The following is a 19,614-nucleotide window of genomic DNA, read 5'->3' as shown; positions in this document are numbered from 1 at the left end:
ACTTTGCTAGACCCGCCCCTGCAGAGTTACCAGCTGTCAGCTACCTAAAAAAGGATCCTGGGGTTATTTATCTCTCAGAAACAGTTCATAACTTCCCTTCAACTCATTCATGTCACCTAAAAGGTAAACCTGTTTCTCCATCACCTGTTCAGCTCTGATGATTCAGTAAGGACATCTCCTGGTTTCATCTTCATGTTTCCCTCTCACCACATATTCAAACCGATATCATGACCAGCAGGTTTACAGCTGTGGCTCCAGCAAACATCAGCTGATACTAGAAATTAATATTAAATAAATTCTAACAACAGCTGATCAAGCTTAAAAGTACTGCTGTTGTTTACCGCGACATCTGCTGGTTTCCTCTTTCTGGCGCAAAGTGGACAATAAATAAACAAGAGAGAAAAGCCGATCAGCTGATCATTGATCAGTTTCATGATTGAAGTAGAAACAGGAGAGGGAGGGTGAGAGGATGAGAGAAGAAGAGGCAGCTGTGCAGCAAACACACAGAGTAACTCCAGCTTTGTGTCTTTGTCATTGTAGCTGAAGTCCGGGACAAACTGTTCCTTTTCACCTCAATACGAAACGCGTAATATTTTCTCTGAATACGAGACGATTCCGTTTTTTACGGGACGGTTGGCAACTCTAATAATTAACCTTATGAACAAAATAAAGTTCAACATCAGTAACATAGCACCACCCAGCTGTATAGAAACCCCGTCATGCTAGCTAGTACGCAGTACGAAAAAGTCAACACAACGAAAATAAACTCCACCTAAACTTAAGATAAGATAAGATAAGATAACCTTTATTAGTCCCACACGTGGGAAATTTGTTTTGTCACAGCAGGAAGTGGACAGTGCAAAAGTTATGAGGCAAAAATTAGAATACAATAAGAATAAATACAGTACACAACTGTACAGAATAGAATAAAATAAAATACTATATACAGTAGAATAAAATAAAATAAATATACAATAAGATAAAAATAGAATACAAATACAAATACTATATACAACTGAGTAAAAATACAACGATGACAGAAAGGATTATTGCACTTAGTATTATTGCATATGTATGGATGTGTGTGCTTGATCAGTTAAAGTCTTTATTATGGAGTCTGACAGCAGTGGGGAGGAAAGACCCGCAGTCTCCCACTGAAGGAGCTGCTCAGTGCTGTCACAGTCTGCTGCATGGGGTGGGAGATGTTGTCCATCAGGGATGACAGCTTAGCCGCCGTTCTCCTGTCACTCACCACCTCCACTGGGTCCAGAGGACATCCTAGAACAGAGCTGGCCCTTCGGATCACCCTGTTCAGTCTCTTCCTGTCCCCAGCAGAGATGCTGCCGCCCCAGCAGACCACGCCATAAAAGATAGCAGAAGCCACAACAGAGTCATAGAAGGTCTTCAGGAGTGGGCCCTCCACTCCAAACGACCTGAGTCTCCGCAGCAGGTACAGCCTGCTCTGCCCTTTCCTGTAGAGGGCGTCTGAGTTATGAGTCCAGTCCAGTCTATTGTTCAGATGAACACCAAGGTACCTGTAGCTGTCCACAGCCTCAATGTCCATACCTTGGATGTTCAGTGGTTGCAGTGGAGAATGCTTGTGCCTGCGGAAGTCTACCACCAGTTCCTTGGTTTTACTGGCGTTGATCTGGAGGTAGTTCAGCTGGCACCAGTCCACAAAGTCTTGGGTCAGACCTCTGTACTCCTTGTCGTCCCCATCAGTGATGAGGCCGACTATTGCAGAGTCATCAGAGAACTTCTGCAGGAAGCACTGGGTGGAATTGTGGGAGAAGTCTGCAGTGTAGATGGTGAAGAGGAACGGAGCCAGAACCGTTCCCTGTGGGGCCCCCGTACTGCAGACGACCCTGTCCGACACACAGCCCTGAGTCCTCACATACTGTGGTCGGTCGGTGAGGTGGTCCAGGATCCAGGTAGTGAGGTGATGGTCCACTCCAGAGTTCACCAGCTTGTCCTTTAGAACCGAGGGAAGAATAGTGTTGAAGGCACTGGAGAAATCAAAGAACATTATTCTCACAGTGCTTCCAGCGGTCTCCAGGTGAGCGAGGGAACGATGTAGGAGGTGAATGACGGCATCATCCGCTCCAATGCCAGGCTGGTAGGCAAACTGAAGTGGGTCCAGTGATGAGCTTATTAGGCGCCGAAGCTGAGCCAGGACCAACCGCTCCAGGGTCTTCATCAGGTGGGATGTCAGAGCCACCGGCCTGTAGCTGTTGAGGTCCTTGGGGCGTGAAGTCTTTGGCACTGGTACAACACAGGAGGTTTTCCAGAGCTGTGGGACTCTTCCCAACCTCAGGCTCAGGTTGAAGAGGTGCTCCATCACCCCACACAGTTGGTCCGCGCAGGACCTGACGACCCTCGAGCTGATGCCATCTGGACCCGCTGCCTTCTTGCCATTAATCCTCCTCAGTTCCCTCCTAACCTGGGTGGTTGAGAGAGACAGGCTGGAGCCTTGTGTTGAGTGTGTATTGGATGCTGTTGTTGGGGGTGGGGGGGAGTGAGCAGGGTGAATAGAGGAGGTGTGAAGTGTCTGAGGTGGAACAGCAGCAGTGGGGGTGGGTGAGTCTGCAGCCGATGTTGCAGACTGCCTCATGGCTGAGTCAAATCTGTTGAAGAAATGATTCAGTTCATTTGCCCATCTCACATCCCTCCCAGGCAGAGAGTTCTGCTGTTTGTGGCCCGAGATGGTTCTGAGGCCTCTCCAGACTTCACCAACGTTGTTTTGTTGAAGCTGGTACTCCATCTTCTGCCTGTAGCTCTCCTTCCCATTCCTTATCAGTCCCCTCAGCTCTCTCTGCACCCTTTTCAACTCCTCTTTGTCTCTGGATTTGAAGGCCCTCCTCTTCTGCTTGAGGACGGTTTTAATTTCTGGGGTAATCCAAGGTTTGTTGTTGGAGAAACACCGTACAGTCCTGGTAGGTACAGTGTTATCCACACAGAAGTTTATATAGTCAGTAATGCATGTAGTAAGGCTGTCGATGTCCTCACCGTGGTCATCACAAATCACCTCCCACACAGTCGACTCAAAACAATCCTTAAGAGCCTCCTCGCTCTCCTCTGACCATCTCTGTACTGTGCGGGTGGCTGGTGGCTCCCTGCGCACTAAGGGCTCATACACAGGGACAAGGTGCACCAGGTTGTGATCAGATCTGCCCAGGGGAGGGAGAGGTGATGAACTGTATGCCTCTTCTGCATTGGCATACAGTAAGTCCAGTGTTTTATTGACTCTGGTTGGGCAGGTCACATACTGGGTGAAGGTGGGCAGTGTGGAGTCCAGTGAGGCATGATTGAAGTCCCCTGATATTATGAGAAGGGCTCTCGGTGATTGTGTTTGCAGTCTGCTGACCACAGAGTGGAGAGAGTCACAGGCTGCATCCGCGTTGGCCGAGGGGGGGGACATACGCTGTTATCGCGATAACATGCGAGAACTCCCGGGGCAGGTAGTACGGACGCATGCTAACGGCTAACAGCTCAATGTCTCTGCTGCAGAGTTGCTCTTTTACAGTGATGTGCCCAGGGTTACACCATCTGTCGTTCACAAAAACTGCCAGTCCCCCTCCTTTCCTCTTACCGCTGTCTCTGGTCCTGTCCGCTCGCAGCAGCTGGAATCCCGGTAGTGTCACGCTTGTGTCCGGAGTTAGCGATGTTAGCCACGACTCCGTTAGCATCATGATGCTACATTGCCGGTACTCCCTCTGTGACCAGGTTAGCGACATGAGCTCATCCATCTTATTGGGCAAAGATCTTACGTTTCCAATAATTACAGAAGGAAGAGATGGTCGATAACGTCTCCTTCTCGGGCGACGGCGCTCCTTCCCAGCACGACACCCCCGTCTTTTCCTCCTCAGCTCGCTGGGAATATCGGGTCTGTCCGCCGGCAGTACCGCTGCAGGACTCAGCGCTAACAGCTGATCCTTACTGTAAACAAAGGATCTCTGCTCTGGGTCCCCAGACACGGGTGAAAAAAGTAGAAATAAACTGAGAAAAACGACCAGGACTAGCACAAAACGGTAGAACATGGTTGCAGAGTCTAATTACTAATACGTTAGTTATAAAAAAATTACGAGAAAAAAGATAAGAAAGAAAGAAACTCAGAATGAGCAGAGCTGCTGTAACAGGCTGCCGCACACGGGGGGCGCCGGAAGTTGATATATACTAAACTTGGTTCATATCTGACCCAGATGGACTGCAGGTTATAACTACCCGAAGTTCAGTTCACCTGACACTCTTGGACCAGCGGCCGCTTCGGGTCTCTCCTCTTGCCTCCCTTTTCCTTCATCCACCTGCTGGCTTCCAACACTTGCTAATGTTATTGAATCTGTGGAAGCTCCGCGATAGCCACCATACAAAGTAACGAATAACGAGCCTATCTAAATCCCAGTAACGAGTAACGCGTTCCTGGTTTCGGCATAATAACTAGTTACCGTGCTCGTTACCACAATAATAACGTAGTTACTGTAACGCGTTACTTAATAACGCGTTAGTCCCAACACTGGCTGTTTATCTGTATTTCTCAATAGATCAGGCTACAATAATAATGGATGTTTCTATAGCTTGTTATTGGCAAGAAATGACAAGCTATAGTTCATATCTGAGCTGCTTACTTACTGTGTCAAACCAAATCAGAGTTTTCCTCAGAACAGAATGAAGGCAATGTAATGTGTATTTAATTTTAGGATGTTCTTCTCTTTTCCTGTTTTCTTCCATTACCCACTTTACATGTGCTCAAACAGCCTGCAATATAATTACTATGTGGTCTGCTTTAAATGACTGAAATAATAATTAGAGATATTGAAAACATGCCTTTGAAACCTTCTCCTTCTCCTTTTAATAATTTAAAAGTAAACTTTACTTCTTCAACACAAAGTGTTATCATCAGTGAATTTTGATTGGTTTATAGTCAACTACTGGAAATGAAACTCTTAAGTGACACTGGGAGAAATCTAATAGTTTTGTTTGTTTCTATAAAGAGGCCAAGATGCACTCTCCCTGCAGACTCACCATGAAAAACACATCAACACAAGTACCACTCATCATAATGGAAGGACTTTATTCTTTAGAGGCTCTCTGGTGAATGGTTTTACACCATATGTCAGTAGTGGTGCTTTCAAGCTGTCTGAGCTATCCTTTGTGTGACAGGACCACTGCGGTTGGCTCCTCTCGGTCATGCTTAGTTTTCTGCTCCTGAAAGTCGGACTGTGCAAATCTATATGGTCCTCTCAAATACTGCCTGTCTTACATTCAGCAGAATAAAAGTCCCAGAGTAATCTTTGAGGAAGCCAACTTGCACTTCAAAATTGGCTTTTTTCAAAATATAGGTTTCTTTGTAAAAGGACACAGAACTCAATGAGATCTTTGTAGAACTAGTTTCTGAAAGTAGTTTTACAACTGAAACTGAAATGAACTGATACGTTTTGTTTGAGGCAGAGATATTATATTATAACAATATAATATGTGTCTGCAATGTGTTAATTTTCATGAGATTAAGTGATTTGGAACAATACACATTTACCAATCACACCTGTTTAACCGCTTGTCTATGGAAAGATCTAATCAGCCAATCAGAGCAGCACCAACTCAGCACATTTAGGCTTGCAGACATGGTCAGGACTGCTAAAGTTTAAATCAAACATCAGAATGGGGAAGAAAGGTGGCTAAGTGGCTTTGAACGTGAATTGGTTGTTGGTGCTAAAAAGAGCTCGAGTATTTCAAAAACTGTTTATCCCCCATTACACCACCTCTATTCAAACTAGAGGCGGTGTAATGGGGGATATTTCTGTGGCACATTTAAGTAAGGATCGTTTAAACACCACAGAGTATTGTTGCTCACCATGTCCATCCATTTATGACCACAATATAACCCATCTTCTGATGGCTGCTTTCAGCAGGGTAACATTTTATGTGACGAAGGTCAAATCATCTCAAATTGACCCCATAGCCTCCAGATCTCAATCCAATGGAGCACCTGTAGGATTCAATCCAATGGAGCACCTGTAGGATTCAATCCAATGGAGCACCTGTAGGATGTGGTGTAATGTGAGAACTCAGAGTATGGATGTGTAGCCATGGTGCTAGCTAGGCATAAATAATAAAGTGGTTGGGGGATGTATATATTCTGTTAATTAAGTGCTGATTTCATCATAAACACCTCATGCATTTACATTATCACCACAAGACATGATAGCTTCTCCACAATGAAATGCATGTCAACCTTTTGTCCAGGCTCAAAAAGAACACCCAATTATTGACTTATTGGCATCAAATCAGGGATAAAGATTTTATACACACTAGTAAAGGCAAAAATAAAATCATGTTTAGAAACTCTGCCAGACAGAGAGAAAAACAAGTCTCTGGTCTCTCTCTCAGTTGCTTCACTGCGTTCTTGAAATGCATAATAAACACTCTGCCAAGGGCTCTTTAAGTCTTTACTCATTCATTACTAGGTCCACTTCGATCAGAAAGGTACAACAAGACAAACTTTTATTGCTCCAAAGCACCATATGTTCATATTATATCTGCAGGGTTCTGACAGGGTTATTGTTTAATACGAATGGCTCTGCAGTGCTCCGCCAGTGCTGAGACTTTCTGACCGCCAACTTACTTTCACCAACTGATTCAAATTTTTCAAGGCTTATCTGCAGTAAACCGTAACAGCGAGTGTATCCAATTGTGAATATCGGCAGCTGCTACAAGGACCTCAAGAACATTCAGAATGTGATGCACTGAATCAACACTCCATAAAACCGAGGAGGAGTATAAGGTGGATCACAATAATCAATCACAGGCAGAAATGTTGCTTCCACATGTTCTTGTGGAATTATCTGCTTTTGCACTCAGGGGTTAATAGAAAACAAAGTAAAGCTAAAAGACGGAAACATTTTGCATTCTTCTAACGTCTTTGCCATCAACTTTAAAAGGTGTTTAATGCTGACTGAGGGCCTACACAGATATGCTGTGTAATGTTAGCTTACCTATTTATTTGACAATACCAGTCGTTGTCAACTTGGCAGTGCCTAGAATTAAAGATAGTCAAGGTAAATGTAGTTTAATACTACAGGTGACAGAATTCTGGAGACAGCCATGTCATTTTGTGGAAGATGTCAGAATAATTGGCCTTTTTTTTGCTCATTCTGTGAGCCAGCGTGTCTTTCATTGTGCCTTGCTGTTCACAGACTGGCACTCTGTGCAGTGTAGAAAGATCAAAATCAAAGCTGGTAACCGTCTGGGAAGTTAAGAGGTGTACAGCCTGTCACCTGCTGCTCTTCATTTAACCACTTGCAGTGGCTGCTCCTTCTTTTTTCCCATTACTCCCTGTGATATTTCAAAATGACCTGTTGTGGAATAATGCTAACGATGACACTGTTGTGTTTTTTCCAGTGCAACCTTATAACCGAATGTGGAAAAGTCACCAAAACAGAAATCTTTTTTTTTTCTTCATGAAGACAGATGTTTTCAGTGCATCTCAAAAGGAAGTGTATTCGTCAAAAGCACTGTTTTATGCAGAGAAAGCAGGGAGATATCACCATGGCAACCAAGAAAAGCTTTAAAATATGTGGCAAAGGTTGCATTTCAACCCAAATCATGACATTTTTTAAAATTTCAACCAGATATTTATAATGTTTAAACTTAAGAAAGTCAATGCCTATACTTAGTAAAGCAACACATTTTTTTAACTTATGATGTAGTAAAATTTATGCAACTGCTGTGATGTGTATGACACAAGTATGGGCCTCTGGTGCGATTTGTTTCAACGCCAACCCCAAACCTCCAACCTCCAACCTCCAAATTTTTGTCTTTTAAAAGAGGAAAATATTTACCAGTTGCCAGTGTCATGGTTTGAGTTAATGATCAAGTGAAAACCTGTTTTCAGACACCACATGAAATGGAGCGACAGTTACTAAAATTAAAAAACTTTTGTTTTCAACCTCATAATGAACAAGAAACAAATCAGATGGAGTCCACGGTCCAAAAGTATAAAATAAATTCAAAAGATGGTACAAAAACCAAATATCTTGAGACTAAATACACACAGCAACAATCCTGAAAAAAGGTGAAATCTAAACAACAATAAAGGGTGAAATATGGAAGGAGGTAAAAGAAAACAGAAAGACCAAACAGGGACTAATCTTTGAAAATTAAGCAAGAAGTAAAATGAATCAAGAAGCAAGGGACCAAGAATCAAGCCACACACAATAAAATGCAGACTGGGGAAACACAAATGGCTCATAAAACAGGAAACCATGGGAAGAGAAAACTTTACAACAATAATGAGAGAGGATTATAAGGACTAACAGCCACTAACATCCAGATCACAATACTGGAAATAGATAAATACTGTACTGTGCTGTGTCAGTGTATGATAGGTTCACCATTGTGTTATCTCATTTGCTGACAGATAGTGACATTATTTAAACAAGAAATCTTCAAAATTGGCACTTTAAGCACTCTGAAGCACACGTCCCCTACCTTGCTATTACTTGCAAACAACTGACAACATCTCAGTCTAATAAATAACAGTGACAGAGCACAAACTGAGTTCTTCCCAGATGTTGACACATTTTAAAAGAAATGCCAAAAAAAGTTCAGACTTTTATTTGGAGTATGAGCAAAGCTCTGAAATCCCAGAATCTTGTGTCATTAGATGCACTAGTCCCTGTGTGGCAAATACTGACATCTCTCAAACTCTGTGCCTCCAGTTTAACCGAAGAGCAATGAAGCAGAAAGAAGCATTTGAGAAATTGATTATTTGTTTAATTGGCAACTATTTTAATTAATCTCTGAAGTCCCATTTTCTGGTTTCATGCTTCTCAAGCACGAGGATTTGCTGCTTGTAAATATCTTTGATTTTTTGACAACAACAAAAATGCAGTTTATGTAAAGTTATAGATCCTATGATTAGTTGGCTAATTTGAGAAAGGTTAAATGAAGTGACACTGAAAATAATCATTGGTTGCAGCCCTGACGTGCATTCATTTAACCTTTAAAATAAATCTCGCTCCTCAATTGATCAGTTGTGATCGACAAGGACATCAGTGTTTGGTGAAAGTACTGCAATGTGAAACATTAATATTTTCTTCACCCTGTTATATTTACTTTGGGAGCTATAAATGACTTTTTGTCAGTTTTGAAACAGTGTCAGCAGTGGGTACTTCCTTAATTCTTGTCCTCTGCCTAAAAGTGGCAAGTCATTGAATAGTTGAGACACTTTAATCACATCTGAGATTACATGTTGCCGTTATCCTCGAAGCAATTTCTCAAGGAATTGTCCTCAACTCAGGAGGACACTAGCCCTATTTTTCCAATTACCTCTGCTTTAAAATGTTTTTTTTATAACCAGTGATTTGCTACACGTGCTGCATATAAAATATGAAGGAAAAAAATGGATTGTGGTTTGTTTTACTGTGGGTAGGAGTTTCTAAATGACAAGAGCCCTTTTGAGGATTTGCTTGCCTGTTGAAAACAAGCAATCCGTCTGTATTTCATATTTATTTTCCTGTCATTATACTCTAAAGTGTTTTGAGTGTTTGAAAGTCAACGGCTTTCTTGACTGAGATTGATGCCTCCGAGCTTATTCGTTGACATTTACATGAGACAGGGGCCCTGGAATGATTCAGACCTGTCAAATGCATTAATGGAATTCCAGCCTCCGTGGACTGTAATGCTGGTTTGGGATTAGATGAGAGTTATTGCAGGAACTCCTGTTATTGTTTCTACTGTTGAAAACTGAGTTTTTTTTAGACAGGCCGTTCCAGGAAAGTTTTTTCGTGATGTTTGCTTATGTGACTTTTGCGTGTTTTTTTTAATTTGGGTTTTTGGAGACCAGAAACATTTGCCTGGAAAGCACAGTGGGTCACCTACTGTTGTTTTAAATGTTCTGTATAAATAAAACTGCCTTGACTGGACTTATCTGTTTAATGTCTACCAGGAATTCTAAACTTTTGGTCTTTACACATGGTCGGTGGTTGAATAGAATAGAATAGAATAGAATAGAATTCAACTTTATTGTCATTGCACATGCACAGGTACAGGGCAACGAAATGCAGTTTGCATCCATCCAGAAGTGCTTTAGTGATATAGATATATTACAATATATATTAGCAATAATATAGATATGTGAGTATATTACAGAAAATATTGAAGTGCTTATCCTTGGACTGAGGTGTTATTTTCATGCCAAAAGCCATTACAAATAACATTAACAGTAGATGCTTTGCAATCAACATTTTACTTTCCTTTCAGATTGTTGTAAAGGATTCCTAAAATGACACAAGTGTTTCCTCTCATGTAGCAATACAGATTTATTGTTGGTCACTTGCATTTTGATCTTCTTTTTTTGTTGATGATTGCATTTATTTTCTGTTCTTGAGTAGTCCTGCTCCAGAGTACGCTGTCAACAAGTATAAAATCACCACCAATCACTGATCAATCAGTTCTCAAGAAAATAGCGTCACTATTCCCAGATGATCCATTATACTCTGTCAGCACGTGGATCTAAACATTTTCAGTAGCATGTCTTTGTCTTTTGCTGAGGAGCACCAGTACTAAATATAAATTCTTAGACACAATTATATTCCTTTCATTGTTTTTTTTTTAACTGGCAGCTAATAATTCCACAAAAGTTTGATTATTCTGTACACATTATGATCCTAAAACAGAGTTCCTATTTGTACTTCTGGATCTTAAACCAAATTTACATGCAGGTTATCCTGCATTTAGATTCTGCTTTTACTTTTATTTTTGTTCTGACTGTCAAACACCACCGAGTTTTCAACAGAAGGAAAGAAAACTAAAACTGTCTGTTAAAGAGTGTTTTAATAAAATAAATCCAATCCTCAATTCATCTCATTCTCCTGTGGATTAATGTCAGAGCTGTGATATTGATAAGTTAGTTAGCTTACACAGTTACAGATTTTTGCTGGCTTTCCTTCCTGGCTTCAAATATCAAAAGACCTTTTTCAATCTCACTGAAGCGCATAAAGTGCTTATGCATTCATACACCGCTTTTAATACTAAATTACTCAACAGTGCTTTTCCTCCCTACCACTCACTCATACTATTGCTTTGTCTGCAGCAGATGTGTTGCTTTCAGCCTATTTATATTTTTCTCATAATATAATTTATCTCTCTTTATAACATGAGCTTATTTGCCACCAGGACACTTATTCAGAATTGTGATTGATCAGATGCTGCCAGTGTCACCCCTTTCACAAGAACACACAGGGGAAATCCAGGGTTAACTTAGTGAGATGATATCTAGCTTCAAGTGACCAGTAACCCTGACTGGCAGTGTTAAGTAGATGAATCCTGATAACACAAAGATACATTTGTCACTCACTTCATAGTACAGGCCTCAGATGACAGTACGCTACCCTTTCTCAAACCAGTATACATAGTTTTACTTACCTAAATAATCACTTAGGTTGTGGGACAAATGTGTATTCTATTGTAGAATCTAGCACTTCTCATTCCCAGTGTTTTAGCTGCTTGCTCTAATTTTTGCTGTTAACTTAGTTTGCAACTTTGAAAAAACATTTTTTCCAACTTGGGTGAGTGGATGTGTGGGGGTTGGAACTGTATTTTGCTGCACGAAAATGTAGTCCCGTAATATTTTCTGGAGTCAAAAGGTGAGAAGTTCAACTGTTGCAATTCATCAGGAACAAAATGATCATCTGCTGACCAGTTTTACTTTGAAGAAACTAATTTTACCTTGAGCACCTTGAAAAATGAATTTTAACCTTTTCTGCCTCTGGACTTTATAAAACAACTTTCAACAAATGAGACTACAGCTTCAGAAAAATTCAAATATGTGTTTTAAAATCCACACATAATATGAGCAGTGCATCTGGCAAGACTGAAAACTCCATGGGAGAAAACAAGAAGACATCTCCAGTTTTTACTTTATTTGCAAAGATATGGTCAACATAAGCAACCTTGGAATGGTAACAATTCCCATTAAAAGTTCCTGCATCTAGAAAAAACAGGACAAAGATGAGGAACAGCAACAGACAATCGAGTACAGGCAAAGGGAGCAATGCATACATAACTGGCTAGTAGCAGAACAAAGCACAGGTGGAAACAGTCAAATACAAGCAAATACGATAAAGACAGAGACACTTACTAAGAAAGGAAACAAGAAACACAAAGTAAAACCAAAACATAGCTCATCAGAAATCTAAAATTTCTAAACTATAACAAGAAGACAGAAAGACTAACACAAGACATGAGAATAAAGACGGGAGAACACAGAAGGCAAAGGAAGAAAACAGCACAAAGAAATAAGGAGATAACAGAAGTAATAGAAACCACAGCGAGCCTAATCCACAAACAAATAGCCGGTTCCAATACCCATCTGACACGGAGGTGCAGATGAGAGCGTTTCTGAAGTATGCAATCTTAGATTATATAAATAATGCAAACTTTCAGGACCACATCACAAATTCATGTGGCTGAGGTTGCCTCGGCAACATTAAAAATAAACACAGTCAGCTGCAGTCAAAACTTCATGTGTTTTAAACAGACCTCTTCTGTCCAGAGGGGAAAAAACCCCACCTCCAATAAATAATATTTTGTTCATTAAGAGATTGTGTTCATTGGGAATTGTGAAAGAAGAAAATATTTTGAATCTTGATTTTTATTATATTATTATTATTATTATTATTATTGTTATTGTTATAGCAATAATAGGTGATGGTTTTATGTTTTTTTAATAAAAAAAATCATTGTTACTGATAGGAGAAGAACTTGATTGCCTTTTCATGCTTGTGACTTTTGTTTTTATTCATGTAATCTATGTGTAGGTTTCCCGGTTTATGTTCAGTACATGACCATTGAAAAACAGGTTGAAAAACTCATATCTGTTTACATACAAACATTGCATATCAATTTAATGCCTCTATCTGTCCTACAGAGGATGAAATAATCTTTCGAAGCTGGGATGGAGACGTTTTCAAAGTCAACACACGCACCAACGAGACAGACCTTCTGTTGAAAAATACAACATTTGTAAGTAAGAAATAAAAATTAAAAATCTCAATGACATATTTTGTCAGTATTGTGATGCAAGACTTTTTTGTGGGTTGCAACATCTTGGAAAGAGCAGCCGTTGTGACCCAGCTCAGGCCACTCAAGCCACTCCATGCACTGATCTATCAGAGTGTGTATGTTGATGCATCAAGACACGACTAGTTTGAAAAGTGTAGGTGTTCAGCAACCCGTGAAAAGGCTCATTGTGAAAACAACAGCAGCAACTAAAAACTCACACTCTTCTCATATTCTTGTTCTTCCCACAGGCGACTTTTAAAGCGTCAAAGTTCGCAGTTTCTCCAGATCTGAATTTTGTCCTTTTGGGATATGATGTCAAGCAGGTGAGAAGCTCTTAATATTCCCGTTGTATACATTCACTGGTGTTTGGCTTGAGGCTGCTTATACTGGAGGTTTGCAGTTCATGAACCATGAACTGCAAACTGTGGAGATATCGTTTTGTTCAGTAAGTCAACACAGAGCTGGCATGATGGTATAACTTTAAGGCATATAGTCAATAAATTAGCAGGTTTGATTTGTGAGAATATAACATATTCAGCCATGAAAACTACTAATGACGCAGTGCAAAAGTGATGTGTAAACACATAAAAAAGAGGCGATTGAAGAAGAAAACGCTCAGAGTGTCATGGAAAGGTCCCAGGATCTTTGGCCTATTGAAGTTTAACTAACAGAGGGTTCAGGGGTCTCTGTTCCAACCTTAACAATAAGCTTTATCTAAAATGAAAGTTTTATACAAAGTCTTAAAAATAGAGAGGGTGTCTGTCTTTCATATCCAAACTGGGAGCTTTGGATTAGAAATTCTAACAACCACTGTAAAACACTCTATTGTGACAACATGATAGTATGAGGTCTTTAAGATATGATAGGGACTGATTCAAGTCAATTCAATTCAATTTTATTTATATAGCACCAAATCACAACGGCAGTCACCTCAAGGCGCTTTATATTGTACAGTAGATCGTACAATAATAGATACAGAGAAAAACCCAACAATCATATGACCCCCTACGAGCAAGCACTTTGGCGACAGTGGGAAGGAAAAACTCCCTTTTCACAGGAAGAAACCGCCAGCAGAACCAGGCTTAGGGAGGGGCGGGGCTATCTGCTGCGACCGGTTGGGGTGAGAGAAGGAAAACAGGACAAAGGTGTCTGTCTCCTTAATCCAAACTGGAAGCTGGTTCCACTGAAAAGGGGCCTGAAAACTGAAGGCTCTCCCTCCCATTCTACTTTTAAATACTCTAGGAACAACAAGTAGGCCTGCAGAGCGAGAGTGAAATGCTCTAATTGGGTGATATGGTACTACAAGGTCATTAAGATAAGATGGGGCCTGATTATTTAAGGCCTTGTATGTGAGGAGCAGGATTTTGAATTCAATTCTGAATTTAACAGGAAGCCAATGAAGGGAAGCCAAAACAGGAGAAATCTGCTCTCTCTTTCTGGTCCCTGTCAGGACTCTTGCTGCAGCATTTTGGATTAATTGAAGGCTTTTCAGGGAGTTTTTAGGACATCCTGATAATAATGAATTACAGTAGTCCATCCTGAAAGTAATAACTGCATGATCTTGTTTTTCAGCGTCACTAAGAGACAGGATATTTCTAACTTTAGAGATGTTGCGCAAATGGAAGAAAGCAGTCTTACATATTTGTTTAATATGTGCATTGAAGAACATGTCTTTGTCAAAAATCACACCAAGGTTCCTCACAGTGTTACTGGAGGCCAAGGTAATGCCATCCTGAGTAAGAATCTGGTTAGATACCATATTTCTAAGATTTTCAGGGCAGGGTACAATAACCTCAGTTTTATCTGAATTAAGAAGCAGAAAGTTAGCGGCCATCCAGGTCTTTATGTCTTTAAGACATTCCTGCAGTTTAACTAATTAGTGTGTGTTATCTGGCTTCATGGATAGATAGAGCTGGGTGAAGAAAGAAGCTCATTTGTAACCTTTACTAAAGCTGTTTCTGTGCTGTGATGAGCTCTGAAACCTGACTGAAACTCTTCAAATAAACCATTCCTCTGCAGATGATCTGTTAGCTGTTTGACAACTACTCTTTCAAGGATTTTTGATATGAAAGGAAGGTTGGAGATTGGCCTATAATTAGCTAAGACAGCTGGGTCTAGAGATGGCTTTTTAAGTAACAGTAACTACAGCCAGCTTGAAGGCCTGTGGTACACAGCCGATTATTAGAGATGAGTTGATCATCTTTAAGATTGAAGCATTAATTAATGGCAGGACTTCTTTGAGCAGTTTTGTAGGAATGGGGTCTAAAAGACACGTTGAAGGTTTGAATTATTGAAGTTAACTCAGAAAGATCAATTGGAGAAAAAGAGTCTAAATGAATATTCATGTAGCTGTAGATAATATTACATCTGTAGGATGATTATTGGTAATTTTTTCTTTAATGATTCAAATTTTATTTGTGAAGAATTTCATGAAGTCATCACTAGTTAACGTTAAAGGGATGGTTGGCTCAATAGAGCTCTGACTTTTTGTCAGCCTGGCTACAGTGCTGAAGAGAAACCTGGGGTTGTTCTTATTTTCTTCAATCAGTGATGAGTAGTAAGATGTTCTGGCTTTGCAGAGGGCTTTCTTATAAAGCAACAAACTATTTCTCCAGGCTAAATGATGATCTTCTAAATTTGTGACACGCCATTTCCTCTCCAGCTTAAGAGTTATCTGCATCAGGCTACGTGTTTGAGAATTCAAGACATTATATGTGAAAATTAGTTGAAATTAAATTCTGGACCACACTATATAAGACAAATAAGGATTACTTTAAATTGTGAATGATATGAATCATGTAAATCAGGCCTTATATTCACTTTTATTAACGTTAACAATCTCCATTCTGAAACATGACATGTCACCATAAACTTCAGTGTCCTGAATTTCTAACATAACGTCACAACGACTGATCAGTGCCCTGCAGTTTTACTATTCGCTTTCCAATTTTAATATCAGCACATTACAGGTTGCATTGGGACACCACAAAAGCTAATTCATTTCTATGATCCGCTGGGCACTACAATTTTAGCAACCATCGCTCAAATTGAAGTAGATAATTGTCTTTGTGTTTAGAAGATTTTTCCAGCTGCTGACTAATTAACATTTGATGTGCTCCCAAGTATTTACAGCAACAATATATATGTGAGTGAGCTAGCTCACTCACATATATATGGATACACATAATATATAATAGAATCTTGGCCTTATGACGCCAAACTATTGGTCAATAGCACAAGGAATGATAAACAAAATGACAAGGTGTAGAGTTCCTTGGTCTGTGACCCAGCTTTTTGCATTTTGGGAATGTTAGGGAGTTTTCTAGTTTGTTGTCTTTATATTATAGTTCTGAATTTTGTATTTGTTGTTATGCTGGCTTTTGTTATTATGTGGTTAAGTTTGTGCTCCAGGTTTTGGTTATCATTCTGCTATGCTCAGTATTTGTCCATTCTGGGCTTAGTTTTGTTATCTAGGCTTTAGGCTACTGTTTTCATGTCTGCCCTTTGTTCCACTTCACATGTTTAGTCTGTCTTGTTCATGTGTTTCTCTCTGTTCTCTGTGTCACGCCCATGTGTCTTAGTTGCAGTGTGTGTTACTTTTTGTTTTACTTTGATAGTCTCCTGCCCGGTGTGTATGATGTTAAGTTTTGCTTAACTTTTGTCACCTGTGTTCCTAACTGTGGTTTGTTCCCCTGTCATATTGTGTGTGTGTGTATATTGTCTGATTTTCCCTCTGTTCTTTGTCATGCCATCCACCTAGCTCTATGCTCAGTGTCCGTGTTGCCTGGGCTAAGTAGTTCCTGGTTTCCATAAAGTTTGAATGTTTTGTAGCTTGTGTTTTTGGGTAAAAAAAAAGCTGAATAGAGCCGTGCACCAATTTTACAAACTGTTTTTATCTTTATAGATCAAGTAAATGCAACAAAGTGCAATGAAAACAGGCTTACTCAATAAATACACTATATAAATATTTTAATTTAAGGTCCACAGAAGTCTGACTGCACAGGATACAGAAAATCAAGAAAAGATTAGATCTGTTGATTGAATGTTCTCAAATAAAAGCATGCTAAGACTATGCGCTTTTACCAAGGCTGAAAATTCTCATGTTATTCATGAATTGAGTCCCTGGACCAAGAAACATATCTGAATGCAGATTAATTTGTAATATCTTTTTGAGAATCAAAAAACCAAAATATTTCTCCAAAATTTTCCTGTTTCAGTATGCCATGTAGATTAATTCCAATTTCCAAAATGATCGCTTCTAAACTGGTGTAAGCTCCATCTCCACCTCACCTCCTTTTACATAATAATTTTAAAAATCAGACACAAAAAACCAAAACCAAAACAGACAGAACAGTCACATCAGTTTCTTTGCAGGGATAATACACTCATGAGTCAGCCATAAATTCCATGTATGCATGGCATGTAGTGTCTGCTCAAAAAACTGAGTCTGAATATCACCTATAAAAAGATAATGCTCCAAATCCACAGTATTTCAGTGTTCCTCATTTTTGTTGCTGTGGCTGTGCAGCGTGTTCTGCTCACCTGGTTGTGTTCGAGAACAGGCCGTCTTGTTGGAAAACCTCAGGGGTTGAAAGGGGTTGGCCACCATTCTTGGCTCTCTGCAATCAAGGCAGAGTGCCCACAAAAGCAGATACTTTATTTAGCCATAAATGATTTCCATACAGAATCTGCACATTTGTGAGTCTCTTCATCACCCTCCTTAAGCTCCTTATATTTCCTGACCAAATTCTGGACATGCCAATTATAATATTTGTATAGTCTATGTAAATATGTGCCAAGTGACCTTTTGCCAGGCATTGCAAGCAAATATCACATATGCAGTGAGCTAGCTCACTCACATATATATTGTTGCTGTAAATACTTGGGAGCACATCAAATGTTAATTAGTCAGCAGCTGGAAAAATCTTCTAAACACAAAGACAATACAAAGGCAAAGGTGTCATTAACCCTCCGGTTGTGTTCACCCCACCCCCTTACTTTAGTGTTCCCTGTCAAAATCGACTGGTCAGTTTTAACACCTCTTAAATTAACATAAGAAACATTTTTCAACACCAAATTCAGTTCAGTGGGTGGGTCAATGGGTCGTTCAGTGGGACATTCAGTGGGACATTCAGTGCGTTGTTCAGTAAATGTAGGTCTTTCATCAGGTTCACCTTCCAGCAGGACAACGACCCTAAACATAACCCAAACACAAAACATATCCATGTGTTAGAATGGCCCAGTCAAAGTCCAGATCTAAATCCAATCGAGAATCTGTGGCAAAATCTGAAAAATGCTGTTCACAAACGCTGTCCATCTAATCTGACTGAGCTGGAGCTGTTTTACAAAGAAGAATGGGCAAGAATTTTAGTCTCTAGATGTGCAAAGCTGGTAGAGACAGACCCTAAAAGACTGGCAGCTATAATTGCAGCAAAAGGTGGTTCTACAAAGTACTGATTCAGGGGGCTGAATAATTACGCACACCCCACTTTTCAGTTATTTATTTGTAAAAAATGTTTGGAATCATGTATGATTTTCGTTCCACTTCTCACGTGTACACCACTTTGTATTGGTCTTTCACGTGGAATTCCAATAAAATTGATTCATGTTTGTGGCTGTAAAGTGACAAAATGTGGAAAAGTTCAAGGGGGCCGAACACTTTTACAAGCCACTGTATGTCAATTAAATTGTTTGTGGCATTTAAACTAAACTAAAAACAGAATGGAATGCAAACAACAAAGTAAGAAATGCAACGTAAATCTGCTTTTTGACATTTAAGCTGGAAAATTTCAAAATATCTTGCCTCAAGCACATTTTATTATCTGTGATATTTAGATTGTTAATTGCAGCAGGATAATTATAGTCTAACATACAAAAAAAATCACGATCCTGTACGAATTGACTAAATATTACAATGATCTTCACAGCCAATTCTGATTATTGTTATTGTTATTTGTTCGTTATTTGTAATTGTTATTTATAATATCCCATATGTGAATAAGAGGTTGGAGTCTGTGTACATGTTGTAAACATTAAAGTTTATAGAAAAAAAATGATAACATACATCCAACTCTTAAATAAGATCTGCGACAAAATTGTAAGAGTTGACTTTGGGTGAAAATTTGTGTACAGATACAAAGAAGAAAACTGTAAAACTGTAAAGCTCTCAGAGTTCCCACACTGTGCAGCTGAAGTTACAGCTATGAATTTTAATTACTGTTCTTCAAAGTGTTATAGAATCTGATTAAACCCACCTGAACCTGTGTGATTATCATCTTGAAAATGTAACATCTACGTTTCGGGACTTGCTGCTGAGATAAATTCAACTGAACTATCTGCCCTCTGATTGAGTTTGATTCTGGTTTGTGCTAATGTTTAACCACACCCATGTGTGCAGATTGGGTCACAATGTGCTCCTGTACCTTGACTTCCAAACGGAGTGTGGGTGTCAGTGTCACTGATGCAAAGAAGAAAACTGTGCGTTACATTTGAATCTTTTTTCTGCACATGCACAAAGAGGAGATATATTTTTTAATTTTTACAACAGCTTCTTCT

General features: G+C 39.7%; 1 protein-coding gene across 1 annotated transcript in view; it reads left to right on the top strand.

Moving 5' to 3' along the window:
* The window catches only part of LOC146616502 (inactive dipeptidyl peptidase 10-like), a 147,382-nt gene that overhangs the window by 79,253 nt on the left and 48,515 nt on the right, over positions 1-19,614 (top strand). The window contains exons 4-5 of the mRNA XM_085373762.1: positions 12,926-13,020; positions 13,308-13,382. Coding sequence (XP_085229888.1) covers positions 12,926-13,020; positions 13,308-13,382 — 170 coding nt within the window. The remainder of the gene's footprint in view (positions 1-12,925; positions 13,021-13,307; positions 13,383-19,614) is intronic.

The sequence above is a fragment of the Diplotaxodon limnothrissa genome, linkage group LG16, assembly GCF_057381915.1.
Source record: "Diplotaxodon limnothrissa isolate DT_005_m linkage group LG16, D_limnothrissa_male_GT1.1, whole genome shotgun sequence".
In the NCBI taxonomy this organism is placed as follows: Eukaryota; Metazoa; Chordata; class Actinopteri; order Cichliformes; family Cichlidae; genus Diplotaxodon; species Diplotaxodon limnothrissa.
The sequence above is the reverse complement of the archived record's forward strand: the minus strand, read 5'-3'. Positions and strand labels throughout refer to the sequence as shown.